This window comes from Caretta caretta, chromosome 17, assembly GCF_965140235.1.
Source record: "Caretta caretta isolate rCarCar2 chromosome 17, rCarCar1.hap1, whole genome shotgun sequence".
In the NCBI taxonomy this organism is placed as follows: Eukaryota; Metazoa; Chordata; order Testudines; family Cheloniidae; genus Caretta; species Caretta caretta.
The window spans coordinates 358,720-372,542 of NC_134222.1; the positions used below are offsets into that span (position 1 = coordinate 358,720).

General features: G+C 43.2%; 1 protein-coding gene across 1 annotated transcript in view; it reads right to left on the bottom strand.

The window, feature by feature from the left end:
- The window catches only part of PITPNA (phosphatidylinositol transfer protein alpha), a 49,187-nt gene that overhangs the window by 2,988 nt on the left and 32,376 nt on the right, over positions 1 to 13,823 (bottom strand). The window contains 6 exon segments of the mRNA XM_075120920.1: positions 2,154 to 2,223; positions 2,977 to 3,099; positions 5,786 to 5,896; positions 6,155 to 6,232; positions 11,801 to 11,884; positions 12,318 to 12,392. Of these exon segments, the coding sequence (XP_074977021.1) occupies positions 2,176 to 2,223; positions 2,977 to 3,099; positions 5,786 to 5,896; positions 6,155 to 6,232; positions 11,801 to 11,884; positions 12,318 to 12,392 (519 nt within the window). The 3' untranslated portion in view covers positions 2,154 to 2,175.

Consider the following 13,823-nt stretch of genomic DNA (forward strand, 5'->3'; position numbering starts at 1 on the left):
TTAAATGTGCCAGTAAAGGTGCAATATTGACAACCCTGAAGGAAAAGTCCTTCATTTAGCCACAGACTGAACCCAGCATAAGCAGTAGCAGGACGGACTACTCCATTCTGTCCCATCAACAAGCCTGACCTAACCTAGCGCAGAGTTCAATCCAGAGTCTATCTGCAAATACTGCCAAAGAGGACAATTTATAATAGTTATCCAGCATGTTCCATCCCAAAAGACCTGTGGGACAAGGCCACTAACTCATTTCCAGATGGGATGCAGTAGGTATGGAAGAGGGAGAAGCAGAGTATGGGGTTAGGTAATGGACAGGAACTGAATTCAACTAGCAACTCAAGCGGGGGCTAATGGAAGGGAAGAGGGAGATGGAAGTTGGAGCTGCCACCAGAAGCCCAGAGACTGAGCCTGCAACTCCCAGATCAGCCAACAGGTAGTATGGCAAGGAAACAGGAGAACATTCAAGGCAGTGACAGCAGAAGAAGGAATGCAGGGCCACCAGGGCTCGGTGCCACAGCCCACCATTGGTAACCCTTCGAAACGTAGCTAAAATGGGGGAGCCACACTACACCAGAAATTCTTCTGAGAATGGAAACCTTTCCTTCCTTCCCCTCACTAACCCCCATCTTAGAAAGAGTGTACAAAACAAAAACTTACCCAAAAACTTTATTAAAGCAAACAAAGAAAAAATTGTGGAATTAATATGATGCGAGAACATATCTTCACTTTGCTTTTACATTCTTATCCCTTTCCCTGAACCTGGGTCTGTCTTGTCTATTTTGATTGTTTGCTCATCAAGGCACAGACCATTTTCTACTCTACATGTGTACAATACCCATCACGATATTGGGCAAAGGGAGGTGGACGATTTTGAGGAGCGGTTTATCAAGGAGGCAGGGTAAGAAGTTAGGTTCATTATGTTAAGGAATGAAGGGGAAGGGCTCATAGGAAAAGAATGGCAAAGCTATGATTTTAGTTGGCTTGGATTTTTAAAATTAAATTAAGATGATTTGGATGGATTGGAACAGAATAGGCTGGAACAGAACTAATACTGTCGCCAAAGAAATCGGGAACAATTTAAATATTAACAAAGAGTGAGATTAAGAAGATATGCCTATCATTTTACTGCCCATTTGGCTTGCATGTTGAACACCTTTCCCTTTGTCTATCTTACCTTTTTAGACTGTATGCTCTTTGGGGAAGGTACTACATCTTGCTCTGTTTACAAAGCACAGAGCACACTGTGGGAGCTACTGCCATCTAGATAAATAATGTACAGGCAGCTTCTATAACCTTCTACACTTTTTCCTCTTGATCAGTAGTGCCTTTCAGACATTTAGTTTCCACCATTTCCCCACTAATATTGCTGTAGTCATGGATAAAAACATTGCTTCCTATCCTACATCCACTCAAGTTTGCTTCATGTCAGCAGTGCAGAAGTATAAAAAAAGTTGTCCCCATTACCTGTACATTGCCTAAAACACTGGCACGAAGTCTGGCCAACAAGGAAAAATTGAAACATGCAAATACTTTGGTTCCAAGGATCAAAGCACTACAGTCAGCATGTCCACAGTGATGCACACAGAGACAAGACAAAAACAGAAGCTTAAAGAAACATCATCTATATCTTCCTTCTCTGTCCTGTGACCTATGGATGTTGCCCCAGACCTTTGCCCATTGATGAACATTGTTGCTGGGCACAATCCAGGCCAATACACCCTCAAATGTCCAAAGGGCAGGGCTGCTAGACTCAAGCTCATTTATTAATTATTTGAGACTATTGAAAAGGCCTCTAACAGGGTATGCAAAGTGATGGGTACATTACACAGAAATGAGGCATCAGTGTAACTTTGTGTTTACTGTTCTAATATGATGCTTTCCTTAACTTAACTTTCCTTAACTTTCCTTACTGTTCTAATATGAGCACTTTCCTTGTGCTCACAAACAGTTTCAAATAATTCTGAAACAAGACAGTAAATTCAGTTGGCAAGGTGAAAAGTGTATTCATTATCAAGCAAAATGAGCAGCTCTACAGATTTCTGACTTGCACAATTTCTGTACTGACTCCTTGCTAACGTGAATCAATTTGATTTTTGCTCTAAATAGCATTGAATGCCAAAACAAAGCGTATGACAGATACTCTGGGTACATACAGTGCACAAGGAGGAAGCCACGTTAGTCATCTGCAGCTGTCATTCCTTTCACAGGATCTTTTTCTCTCATCTGAAAGTAAGCAAGCATCTTTAGCTATTTGTTCCAACACATGCTGGTAATCGGCTTCCCTGTCAGCTCCACATCAAAGTAAGGGTGTGAAGGTGGGAGTTTCTTGGCCTCAGAGGTGAAGTCTCGCATCCCTGACAACTGTCCTAACGTAAAGCAGTTTGTAAAAAAAAAAAAAGCTGTGCAGGCCCCGGAACCATTTCTGGCAAAGCTGCAGCTCCTTTTAGGGCTCTGTTACCCAAAGAGCAAAAGGCACAGGGTACTACAATCAAGTACATTTTGAAGTGTGAAAAAATTACAAAGAATATTCATTGCGAGAGCATGGAAACTCCAGCACCAAACCTACATTTCTCAAAGCAGGGCCTTTTTTTTTTTTTTTTTAAATAAAAACACACACACGAACACCCCATACCCAGAGACTGATTTTGCTGATAACCTACTGAGACTCATTGAGCTGAATACTCATTAGAGTAACGAGTGAGAAGATATCTTAATTTATTTTAAAATAGTCCGTAACAGATCTTCTAAATTACCAATGAAACCAATAAAAAAGTTGTTCCAGAGCAATATAAAGAGTCAGTGCTAACTAGGAAGCCAGAACTCAAAAAGTCAGATCCAACCACCTAAACCAGCATGACCTGTGTGGTAAGCGAGCGTATTGCATAGCAAGGGGGTAGGCCTTCTTTCCCCACCCCATAGTAGGTTTAGAATACAGATACTGCCTCACAGCCCACACCTGCTCTCCTCCCCACTTACCTCATCCAGCTGTTTCTTGGTCTCCTCCTCCATCCTGCGAATGTCCTCCATAGTCAGATCAACCCACTTATCAAGCCAGCAAAACAACTGCCGGTGGAAATTTGTGAAAAGACGTTTCTCTTGCTGCAAAAACAAAGGTGAGGGAACAAACAACTTAAAGCTCAGGAAAAAGAATCCCAACAATTCAGCATGCAGAACAACATGTTTACAGTTAGTTAATGTGCACTGTCATAAAGATGTGTGCACTGGGAATTGCTACAGGTCTAACCTCAGTGCTTGCCATTTTGTTTTATATGGGAATGGGATCACTTTGCCAAGCATAGGAAAGCTACAGACGGAAAAAGAAAAAACCCAACTATTTCTGGTTCATTATAATTGAAATGCCCTTGCCAGAGAAACCATGGATGCTGTCATTCAGTGTTCTAGATTTTTAAACTGGACCATTTTGGGTTCTTACATATAGCCTGGGGTATGCAATAAGGTTTTCAGTGGAATTGGCTCAGCAGTCTCTTGAGACTACATAATAGGCTTAAAAGAGAAGGAATTAATAATTAGAGTTAGTGATTTGACATCTGTGATTCCTCTTGTTTAATTTGAAAGTCCATCAGCAGTGTCAGATTAAAGAATTTTGGGGCTCTGTGCATTAAGAGAACTCTTCCCCCCCCATCACACACACACACCTTACCTGCCTCCAGTGGGGTCAGGTCCTGCCTTTGGGGGTGGGAGGCCCTGGGGGATGGATTGTTGGGTCCTTCCCCCTGGGCGGAGGGGGAGGGGGTGCTGGAGAACAAGCCCACCCCACACTCATCCTGCAGCAGCACCAGTCCAGTAGACCTGGCTCGGCTCCCCCCTCTGATCCATTAGCGCTCACTACAGAATCCAGACAGGGCCTTCCACCTACAATGCCCCACCTCCTTCCTGGCCCTGGGTTGGTGGATTTTTGTTTGTTTGTTTGGGGGCGGGAGGAGGGGGGTGCCCTGCACAAGATGGGGATCGTGCACATAGTACCCATTGACTAACCCAGGCCTGCCCATTAGATCGTTTCCATTCCTGGTGTAAGAGGCAACTGTTCAGTCATTTTGCCTTTATGTTCTATTCCTTTCCCTTATTCTCTGCTGTGTCTACTTAGATTGTAAGCTCTTCAGGACAGGGACGTTGTTATTGCGCTTGTTAGGTATCACGCCCAATTTGGGTTCTTGATAAACAAGCAGCACTGAAGAACAGCACTGACTCTCCCTCATCTACCTTCCTGCATGGCTGCTGCACCTGGAGACTGACAATTCCTGCCAAAGTCAACGGAAACATAACGTAATCACCCAATGTCTTGAATCCCCAAAGAAATGCATCTTTTCCAAGCGCCCCATCCAGTGACCTGCAGCTGAATTTTCATTCATGAGGCTAGGACAGTGCAATCCATTCCTTACATAAAGAGGTAAACGCCTCAGTTTGACTGGACCTTTGTGTGTGAGAGAAATTAAGTAAGAGTTCCAGGTTTGTTTTTTAAACAACAACATTGGTTTCAAGGAAGGAGTTATGACCTGGGCTTCAGGACTAGCAGGGCAGGGCAGGGCACGGCAGGAGAATCATACTAAACACACTACTGAAGTAGAAGTGTGAGATTTTTTAACTCATCCGTAACTAGTTACAAGCACGTGAGGTTATTTTAACTGAAAGGCTTGCGTTATTTATTATGTATTATCCAGCAACATCCAAGATGAGTTAGCTGCTGTGCTCTGAAAGACAAGACACTGATGAAGAGTACAACGTAAGGCGCTCCTTTGTTCAGTTTGTTTGTTTTTTAATTAACAGTTGCAATCCCCTGGCAAGTCAAGTCATTCTCAAAACCAGAACCAAATTTTTTGGAGAAAAGTGTGGTTTATGGAACCTAATTATCCAAAGGAACCCCAGACACTAAGCCAGGGGTGGGCGAACTTTCTGGCCTGAGGGCCACATCTGGGTGGGAAAATTATATGCAGGACCATGAATGTAGGGCTGGGGCAGGGGGTTGGGGTGCAGGAGGAGTGCGGGGTGCAGGAGGGGGCTCAGGACAGGGGATTGGAGGCTCAGGGCAGGGGGTTGGGGTGCAGGAGGGGGTGCAGGGCAGGAGGTTAAGGGTGCAGTCTCTGGCCCAGCACCGCTTACCTTGAGTGGCTCCGGGGTGGCAGCGGCACGCAGCGGGGTTAAGGCAGGCGCCCTGGCCCCGCACTGCTCCCAGAAGTTGCCAGCATGTCCGGCAGTGGCTCCTGGGGGTAGGGTTGGGCAGGAAGCTCCACTACGTGCTTCTCTCACCTGTGGGTACCACCCCTGAAGCGCCCATTGGCTGCGGTTCCCTGTTCCCGGCCAATGGGAGCTGCGGAGGGTGGTGCGTGCAGGCAAGGGCAGCACATGGACAGGGATGTGGTGCCGGCCACTTCCAGGAGCAGCATGGAGCCAGGGAGGGCAGGGAGCCTGCCTTAGTCCCACTGTGCCATGGAGCTCACAATCCCACATGCCGGATTGAAAGCCCTGATGGGCCAGCTCTGGCCTGTGGGCCATAGTTTGCCCTCCCCTGCACTAAGGCAATGGAGACACTAAGGCCTTACAAACATACATTATTAGGCCCCTCCCCTACTCTGTCTCTTCCCTCCAAGGCCCCACCCACTGCTCACACAGAGAAAGAGGAGGTGAGCAAACGGGGTGAGGAGGAAAGGCCTGAGCAGCGAGTGGGGCCTCGGAGGGAAGAGGCCAAGTGCAGGCGGGGCCTTGGGGTGGGGTTGGGGAGTGGGGCCACGGTGCCATTGAAAACCCGATATTGACCAGGTTCACTTACCTTCTGTATAAAGTTCTCAACTTTATTTTGCAGACCCCACCACTTGAACTTGACTGTTACCAGTTTGTAAGCACACATGTACGGACAATCTGTCTGTTTCCCCAGCTCTTTCTGCAAAGAGACAAGGATGTTCATATGATGAGCTGAAATCAGAAACTCTGTAGGAACCTTTTTCTAGGACAGGACCCCCAGAACTTGTAGTCCACTCGTTCAGCACGCATACATAAGACCCTCCACTGACACAGATGAAAACACTTCCTCCCTTGTTTAGACAAATTAATACCCCAACCTCCATATGCCTGACCCATCCCGACAACCACACTCCAGTCACAAAAACAGACATGATGTGCTGAGGTCTGTGATCCACACCTTCCAGTTGGGGCCCAGAGGACCACGTCCAGTCTTGACAGATTTAAATTTTGCTGGGTCTTCTTCCTGCTTGTAATCCTGTTGTAAATATAAACATGTTTATCCATAAGAAACAGATCTTGGAGGACAGGTTAGTGTCTAGAGTAACTCAAAGATCTCCTCAAGACCCACTTTTTCCATGAAGCCTTTAAGAAACTGGCCAAGAGGAAAAAAATTCACTTCACCATGCTGTACATTAACCCTAGCTGAGTAAGAGTATTATAAAATTGATGTTACTTTTGTTACCCCACCAAATCCACTGGTATATTGTGTCTGATACTAGTTTGTAAGCTTTTCAGGACAGGGTTCACATTATCACCTGTATTGGGAAGCGACTAGAACACATGGCTCTTGTAAGAAATAATGTACACAGCACTCTAAGGCAGACATACCTTGTGTATTTCTAATCATCAATATTGGTCAGTGCTATAAAAACAGCATCACCACAGTACTCATGTCAGAATGCACTCCTACACTTCCCTGCATCATAGAGAATATGAAGACACTTTGTTTAAATCCTTATTTTCAAGGCCAATCTTCCAAAACAATTGCTTTGGAATTCAAGTTCCTTATTACTCAGACAAGAGATTAATTTAGAAACTCTAACCCCAAATTTATTTATTTTTAAATCCCACGATTTTTTGGGGGGACCAACTAATTTTAAACACTTGGTTTTGCCAATACTCACAATGAGACTTTAATTGCAAAAAAGCCATGAAATTCAGATTTTAAGTAGATTTAGTGGCAGAAGAGCGATTGAGATGTGGCACCTTCTTACTGAGACTTGTTTGTTGTGCATATTACAAGTAATAGCTACACACTTTGGTGACCAAAAAAGCCTTTACTCCTGGCATCATTGTAGAGCCAATACAGTGTGGGAGAGCAAGCTGAATTGTTCTGGAGCAACAGACTAGTCCAGTTCCATTCAGAATCCAAACTGTGCCCTGATTTACACCAATGTAACCCCACTGGAGATATGGAATTAAACTGGTATCACTCAAATCTGGGTTTTGCAGTCAGTTTATTACTAGAAATAATGCAGAAGCCACAATAAAACTTCAGTTGCATTCTGATGCCAGGCTAAATTAAAGAAAATACCTTTCTTTACTCCAGTTAAGTAAGTTTGACTTGAAAGGATTGAGTCACTGAACGGGGAACCCCACCATGCCATCTTTACAGATACTTTTCATTGCAGAACTGAACCTTAGGTTCCTACAGTGACTAACTCTTCCTGCAATAGGATATTAATTACATGATCACACGGCCCAAATATAATAATAAAACACGCTATGTCTGTGCATCTAAGTTACAGGAAGAAGGCAGTTTAAACAAGATAACGCAACTTATTTACAGTCTTACTGACGCAGCATAGAAAAAAGTGTAGTTATTTTTTATTCTATTGCTTTCTGAATAGCATGTCACCAACAGTGTTGGAACCTTGTAGTACACTAGATTTAATCAGCATATTAGTAAAACTTTAGGCTTGATATTGAGGTGGAGCATTATCTATGGATTCAGATATTGAGTTTCCTTATTTATACAAATCACAGAGACCTGTTATAGTAGAGTTAGTTTAAAAGTGAGGATCAGGAAACCTAGTGGTAAGCTTCAGAGTAACAGCCGTGTTAGTCTGTATTCACAAAAAGAAAAGGAGTATTTGTGGCACCTTAGAGACTAACCAATTTATTTGAGCATGAGCTTTCGTGAGCTACAGCTCACTTCATCGGATGCATACCGTGGAAACTGCAGCAGACTTTATATACACACATACACATATATAAAGTCTGCTGCAGTTTCCACGGTATGCATCCGATGAAGTGAGCTGTAGCTCACGAAAGCTCATGCTCAAATAAATTGGTTAGTCTCTAAGGTGCCACAAGTACTCCTTTTCTTTCTAGTGGTAAGCATTGCACATGGTTTGGATTCTTGTCTGTCTAGATTTATTTGACATGGTATATACCATATGTATGGTATATACCATTAGAAAGCAAGTGAGAGAAAGGAAAGGAATGGAAGAGGTTTAAAGTGCATAAACTTGGGAAACATTTTGAAAAATGTGAATTTAATGTTCACAACCATAAATTACCACCCTTTGGCGTCACAGCCATGAAACAAATCACTAGCTGCCAGTAGTATTTGGGCTAGTTTGGACTCCTTACCACTCCAACACACATTTTTGGAAAAAAAGGAGTACATGGATCAATGTGTTAAGAACAGTCTCTTCCCTTCCTCGCCCCCCCACCCCCATGCAGTCCTCTTCTCTTGCTCATCATCACTCATATTTCAAAATATCCAGATAAATGTGCCTCAAACACCTGTTCAAAGAATGCTTTGCATGTGTAATTTCATGCCTCGGATGTAACATGTAATTTCTGGGAATTACACTTGGAAGGTATGTGGGAATTATGAATTTTTTTTGTGCTGGGTACCAGTGTGTGTGTGTGTACACATATACTACTGATACGTAGATACAAGCTATAATTCCATGGAAGGGTTCTGGTGCCTAGACAAGTCACAAAGACAGAGCTCATGGAGATTTGGTGCAAGAACCTGAGATGGAATTGACTTATTACTGCAATTTAAAGGCGCTAAAGATCTGAATAGTGTGTCCATTTCAGACTATTGCATGTGTTATACTGAAACAAAAGCAACTTAATTCCCTTTAAAAGGTAAAGATACTGGAAAAAAGTTAATGTGAGGCATATAGCACCAGCCACCCAACTCCATAACCTTATTTTGTGAATTTCTTCCAGTCTCGCCTGTCCTCTTCTCCATTGTCTATTTTGTGCTGCTTTGAAATCCAAGCTCTTCAAGACAAGGACAATGTCAGTCCTTGCTAAGCAAAGTACTATGGCCAACTACAATGCTATATACAGATGAACAACACTTAACTAGGCATTTCTACCAAGCCCACCTTTGTAGTATCTAAGCACTGGATACAAAATTAAGAGTTACATCAAAATTGTCCATAAAGGACCCTACTGTTCTCTAGTTTCCTTTAGCCCTCTGCCACGCTGAGCCAGTAAGAGTTAAACAACCAGCAGGCTGTGTGACCTGAAAACAACCCACAAGGATGTATTAGAAGAGTATTGAAATGGTAAACAGGGCTAGTCCTTGTTGAGTCATTACACAAAGTAAAACTATTTCTAAAGTGATCACTCTCCTTACAATGTGTATGATAATCAAGGTGGGCCATTTCCAGCACAAATCCAGGTTTTCTCCCCCCTCCCGCACAAAACCCACTCTCCTGTTGGTAATAGCTTATCTAAAGTGATCACTCTCCTTACAATCGTTCACCTGCACATCTACCAATGTGATATATGCCATCATGTGCCAGCAATGCCCCTCTGCCATGTACATTGGGCAAACTGGACAGTCTCTACGTAAAAGAATAAATAGACACAAATCAGATGTCAAGTATTATTCATAAACCAGACGGAGAACACTTCAATCTCTCTGGTCACTCGATTTCTGATCTCAAAGTGACTATCCTTCAACAAAAAATCTTCGAAAACAGACTCCAACGAGAGACTGCTGAATTGGAATTAATTTGCAAATTGGATACAATTAACTTAAGCTTGAATAGAGACTGGGAATGGTTGATTCTTTATAAAAAGTAACCTATTTCCCCTTGTTTATTCCTCCCCCCTTCCTCAGACGTTCTTGTTAAACCCTGGATTTGTGCTGGAAATGGCCCACCTTGATTATCATACACATTGTAAGGAGAGTGATCACTTTAGATAAGCTATTACCAGCGGGAGGGGAGGGGGGGAGAGACACCTTTTGTAGTGATAAACACCCATTTTTTCATGCTCTGTGTGTATAAAAACATCTTCTGTATTTTCCACAGTATGCATCCGATGAAGTGAGCTATAGCTCACGAAAGCTTATGCTCAAATAAATTGGTTAGTCTCTAAGGTGCCACAAGTACTCCTTTTCTTTTTGCGAATACAGACTAACACGGCTGTTACTCTGATACCTATATCTTGTGAGAAGTTTAACAATGTGATCTAATTAGCTTATAGACGCTAAACTTCTGTTCCGGTCTATGATATTTCATTACTATATTCTATTGATTCAGAGATCAAAAGGAGATACTAACATGTAGTTAGAACTTGTGGTGTAATAATATCTTTGTCTTTATTTCTCTTTAAAGTTTGTAGTAAGCTACCTATGAACTGTTTGAACAGTTAATTGCCTTATGCTAATAAATACAAGTAGTTATTGATGTGTGCTTAGGAAACACAGATTTACTTCAAAGCAACAATGTACATTACTTATTCTTGATCCATGGAATGCCCTCTGTGATTATTTGCTGCCAAGAGGTTATCAGCTGAACTTCAGCTATAGAGACAGGTTTCAGAGTAGCAGCCGTGTTAGTCTGTATTTGCAAAAAGAAAAGGAGTACTAGTGACACCTTAGAGACTAACCAATTTATTTGAGCATGAGCTTTCGTGAGCTACAGCTCACTTCATCGGATGCATACCGTGGAAACTGCAGAAGACATTATATACACACAGAGACACATATATACACATTACATACACACATGGTCTCTGTGTGTATATAATGTCTTCTGCAGTTTCCACGGTATGCATCCGATGAAGTGAGCTGTAGCTCACGAAAGCTCATGCTCAAATAAATTGGTTAGTCTCTAAGGTGCCACAAGTACTCCTTTTCTTTTTGCAAAGACAGACTAACACGGCTGTTACTCTGAAACAAGTTATTTGAGCATAAGCTTTCGTGAAATTGGTTAGTCTCTAAGGTGCCACTAGTACTCCTTTTCTTTCAGCTATAAAGAAACTTTCGGGCCTGATCCTTACTATCTCAGATCTGCTTAAAACTTTGTCAGGGAAAGTCTAAATCACAAGACTGAGGTCTCCAGGTCTATTCTGGATTAGCCCTGCAATTCTCATGGAAGAATTTGAACAAAACTATGCACACGGACTGCCTACTGGGCTATAACCTATTGAACAGATTCTAGAAGGACTTTTACAAATCAGCAGCCTCACCATCTCTGCTATGAAACTGACATAAGAACATGATTCATCTCCGTATATATAATGATCTTTTAACCACAGTAACTCTTTCTTTTCTTTTTAAATAAATCTTAGATTTAGTTAATAAGGATTGGCTTTAAGCATGCATTTGGGTAAGATCTGAAGTATTCATTGACTTGGTGAGTAATGTGTCCGATCTCACGGGATTGGTTGAGCTTTACATATGGTGAATAAGGTTTTCACTATATCAGACTAGGCTGTCTCGGTGGGAGCCAAAGCCTGAATTGATTAAAGGGAACTGTGTTTTTGCTTCTTGGTAACCATTAAGGTGTTACAGAAGCTGCTTGATGAAATCTATTTATAAAATAAACCACCAGTTTTGGGGATCATCTGCCCTATGCTTTTCAGTTTGCCCTGATGAAGCATTCTCAGTGTAGCCCCTCCAGCGACCACAGTCACGCCCCCATTAAAAAAAGTCTCTCCTTCCCTCCTCACTTCTTGTCTGATTATCTGCAGGGTCATGCTAATTTTCAGAAATGAGGTTTGCATCAATCTTCCTTTTGTAATACTAATGCCATCACATGAAATGCTTTACCCACCAGCATACCTTGGAGAGCACTTGGTTCCGATCTGCAATGTCTATATAAATTGCTTCTACATTCTTCCATACATCTGGCTCTAGTTTATGAACCTGCAGTAGAAGTGGGAGCCAGATTTTTATTTCAAACCATCTACACATCATCCCCATGCCAAATTAGAATGGAGAACAGAGATAAAGATCTGAGCATCAAGCACCCATTAGCAGGGGGTCAGAGTTGAGGGCTTCACCAGTTAATGTTGAAACATAAAATCAGCTAAAGAAAAAGGTAATTCAGAAGTGAAGCTGCAAAACCCAACCAATTTCTGCACAAGAGCTTCAGAAGTACAGTTTTAATAAGCATCCATTCCCACCCAGAGCAGGCAAAAGGGAGTCTAATCATAAGGGGCATAGTCTCCTTGCTAGCCTGACATGAGGTATGTTAATCCCAGAAATGTGAAGAGAATAACAATACTGAATTCAAAAACAGGACAAGCAACAGATCTAGCCACTTAATGTCACAAAGTTCCTCACTGAAAGCACTTACATTCTCCTGCATTCCAAGGTCCGGTTTGTGCCAGGTTTCAATTTTGATCAGAAAGTCATCTTTCATGTACTCATTCTGCCATAAAGAAAAATTTTGGTTACCTGTTGGGATCCAAGAGACTAACATGATCTTATTGCTGATTGACTGATATATAGCAGCAAAGTTATCAGTTACTCCCAGACCTGGGACCAAGGTTTGAATGTAGTGACAATGTGATTTCAGATTTCTATTTGCATGTACATTTCTGAAAGTACCCATGACTGGTGGCCAGGTATAAGATTAGGTCAAAGCATAAGTTGTCCATACAAGACACTTAAGTCTGATACCCAGAGCATTGGAGTTTGTTACCTATTTCATTTACAGGATGTTTTACTTTTTTAAAGAAAGGAATGAAGACCCAAGGGAGGAAGCCTGTTTAACAGAAGTAAACCAGACTGCCAAATACAGCTTTGATTAGATGACAGACGTGGAAGAAATAGGGCAGAAGTTGGCTTTTAAAAGACAAAATGTGGATCCAGAACTGGATTCAAACTGTCCTTGGAAACATGCACCTTAGGGCATGGCTACACTTGCAAGTTAGAGCAAATTAAAGCAGCTCAGTGCACTCTAACTCATGACTTGTCCACACTGGCAAGGCACATAGAGCGCTCTGACTCCACGGCTACAGAGCTCCTGGTACTCCACCTCAGCGAGTGGAATAACATTTGGTGCGCCCACGTTGGAGGGACTCCCTGTCTGTTAATGCGCTCTGATCGGCCTCCAGAAGTGTCCCACAATGCCTGTTCTAGCCACTCTGGTCATCACTTTGAACTCTACTGTCCTGCCCTCAGGTGACCAACCATCAGACCCGCCCTTTAAATTCTCTGGGAATTTTGAAAATCCCCTTCCTGTTTGTTCAGCCAGGCGTGGAGTGCTCTCAGTGAATCTTTGCAGGTGACCATGCCTCCATGCGCCAGGTGATCCCCAGTATGGAGCAATGGCGAGGTGCTGGACTTCAGTGTTCGGGGGGGAGGAAGCTGTCCAGTCCCAGCTGCGCTCCAGCCATAGGAATTACGATACCTTCGGGCAGATATCAATGGACATGATGAAAAGTGGCCATGACCGGGATGCAGTGCAGTGCAGGGTTAAAGCGAAGTAGCTGTGGAACGCCTACCGCAAAGCCCAGAGGCAAATAGCTGCTCCGGTGCTGCCCCTGCGACCTGCCGTTTTCACAAAGAACTGGACGCGATACTTGGGGGCGACCCCACCTCCACTCCGAATACCATTGTGGACACTTCAGAGCACGGTCCAACATGATAGGAGGAGCAATGCGGGAGTGAGGGTGCTGAGGAGGAGGAAGACACGCTGGCATCCCTAGATGCATGCAGCCAGGAGCTGTTCTCAAGCCAGGAGGAAGGTAGCCAGTCACAGCAGCCAGTGCTTAGGGAAGGACAAACACCATAGGAGGCTCCTGGTAAACGGCTTTTATTTTGGGAAGGAAGTTATTCGGTGCGGGTTTTTGGGGTG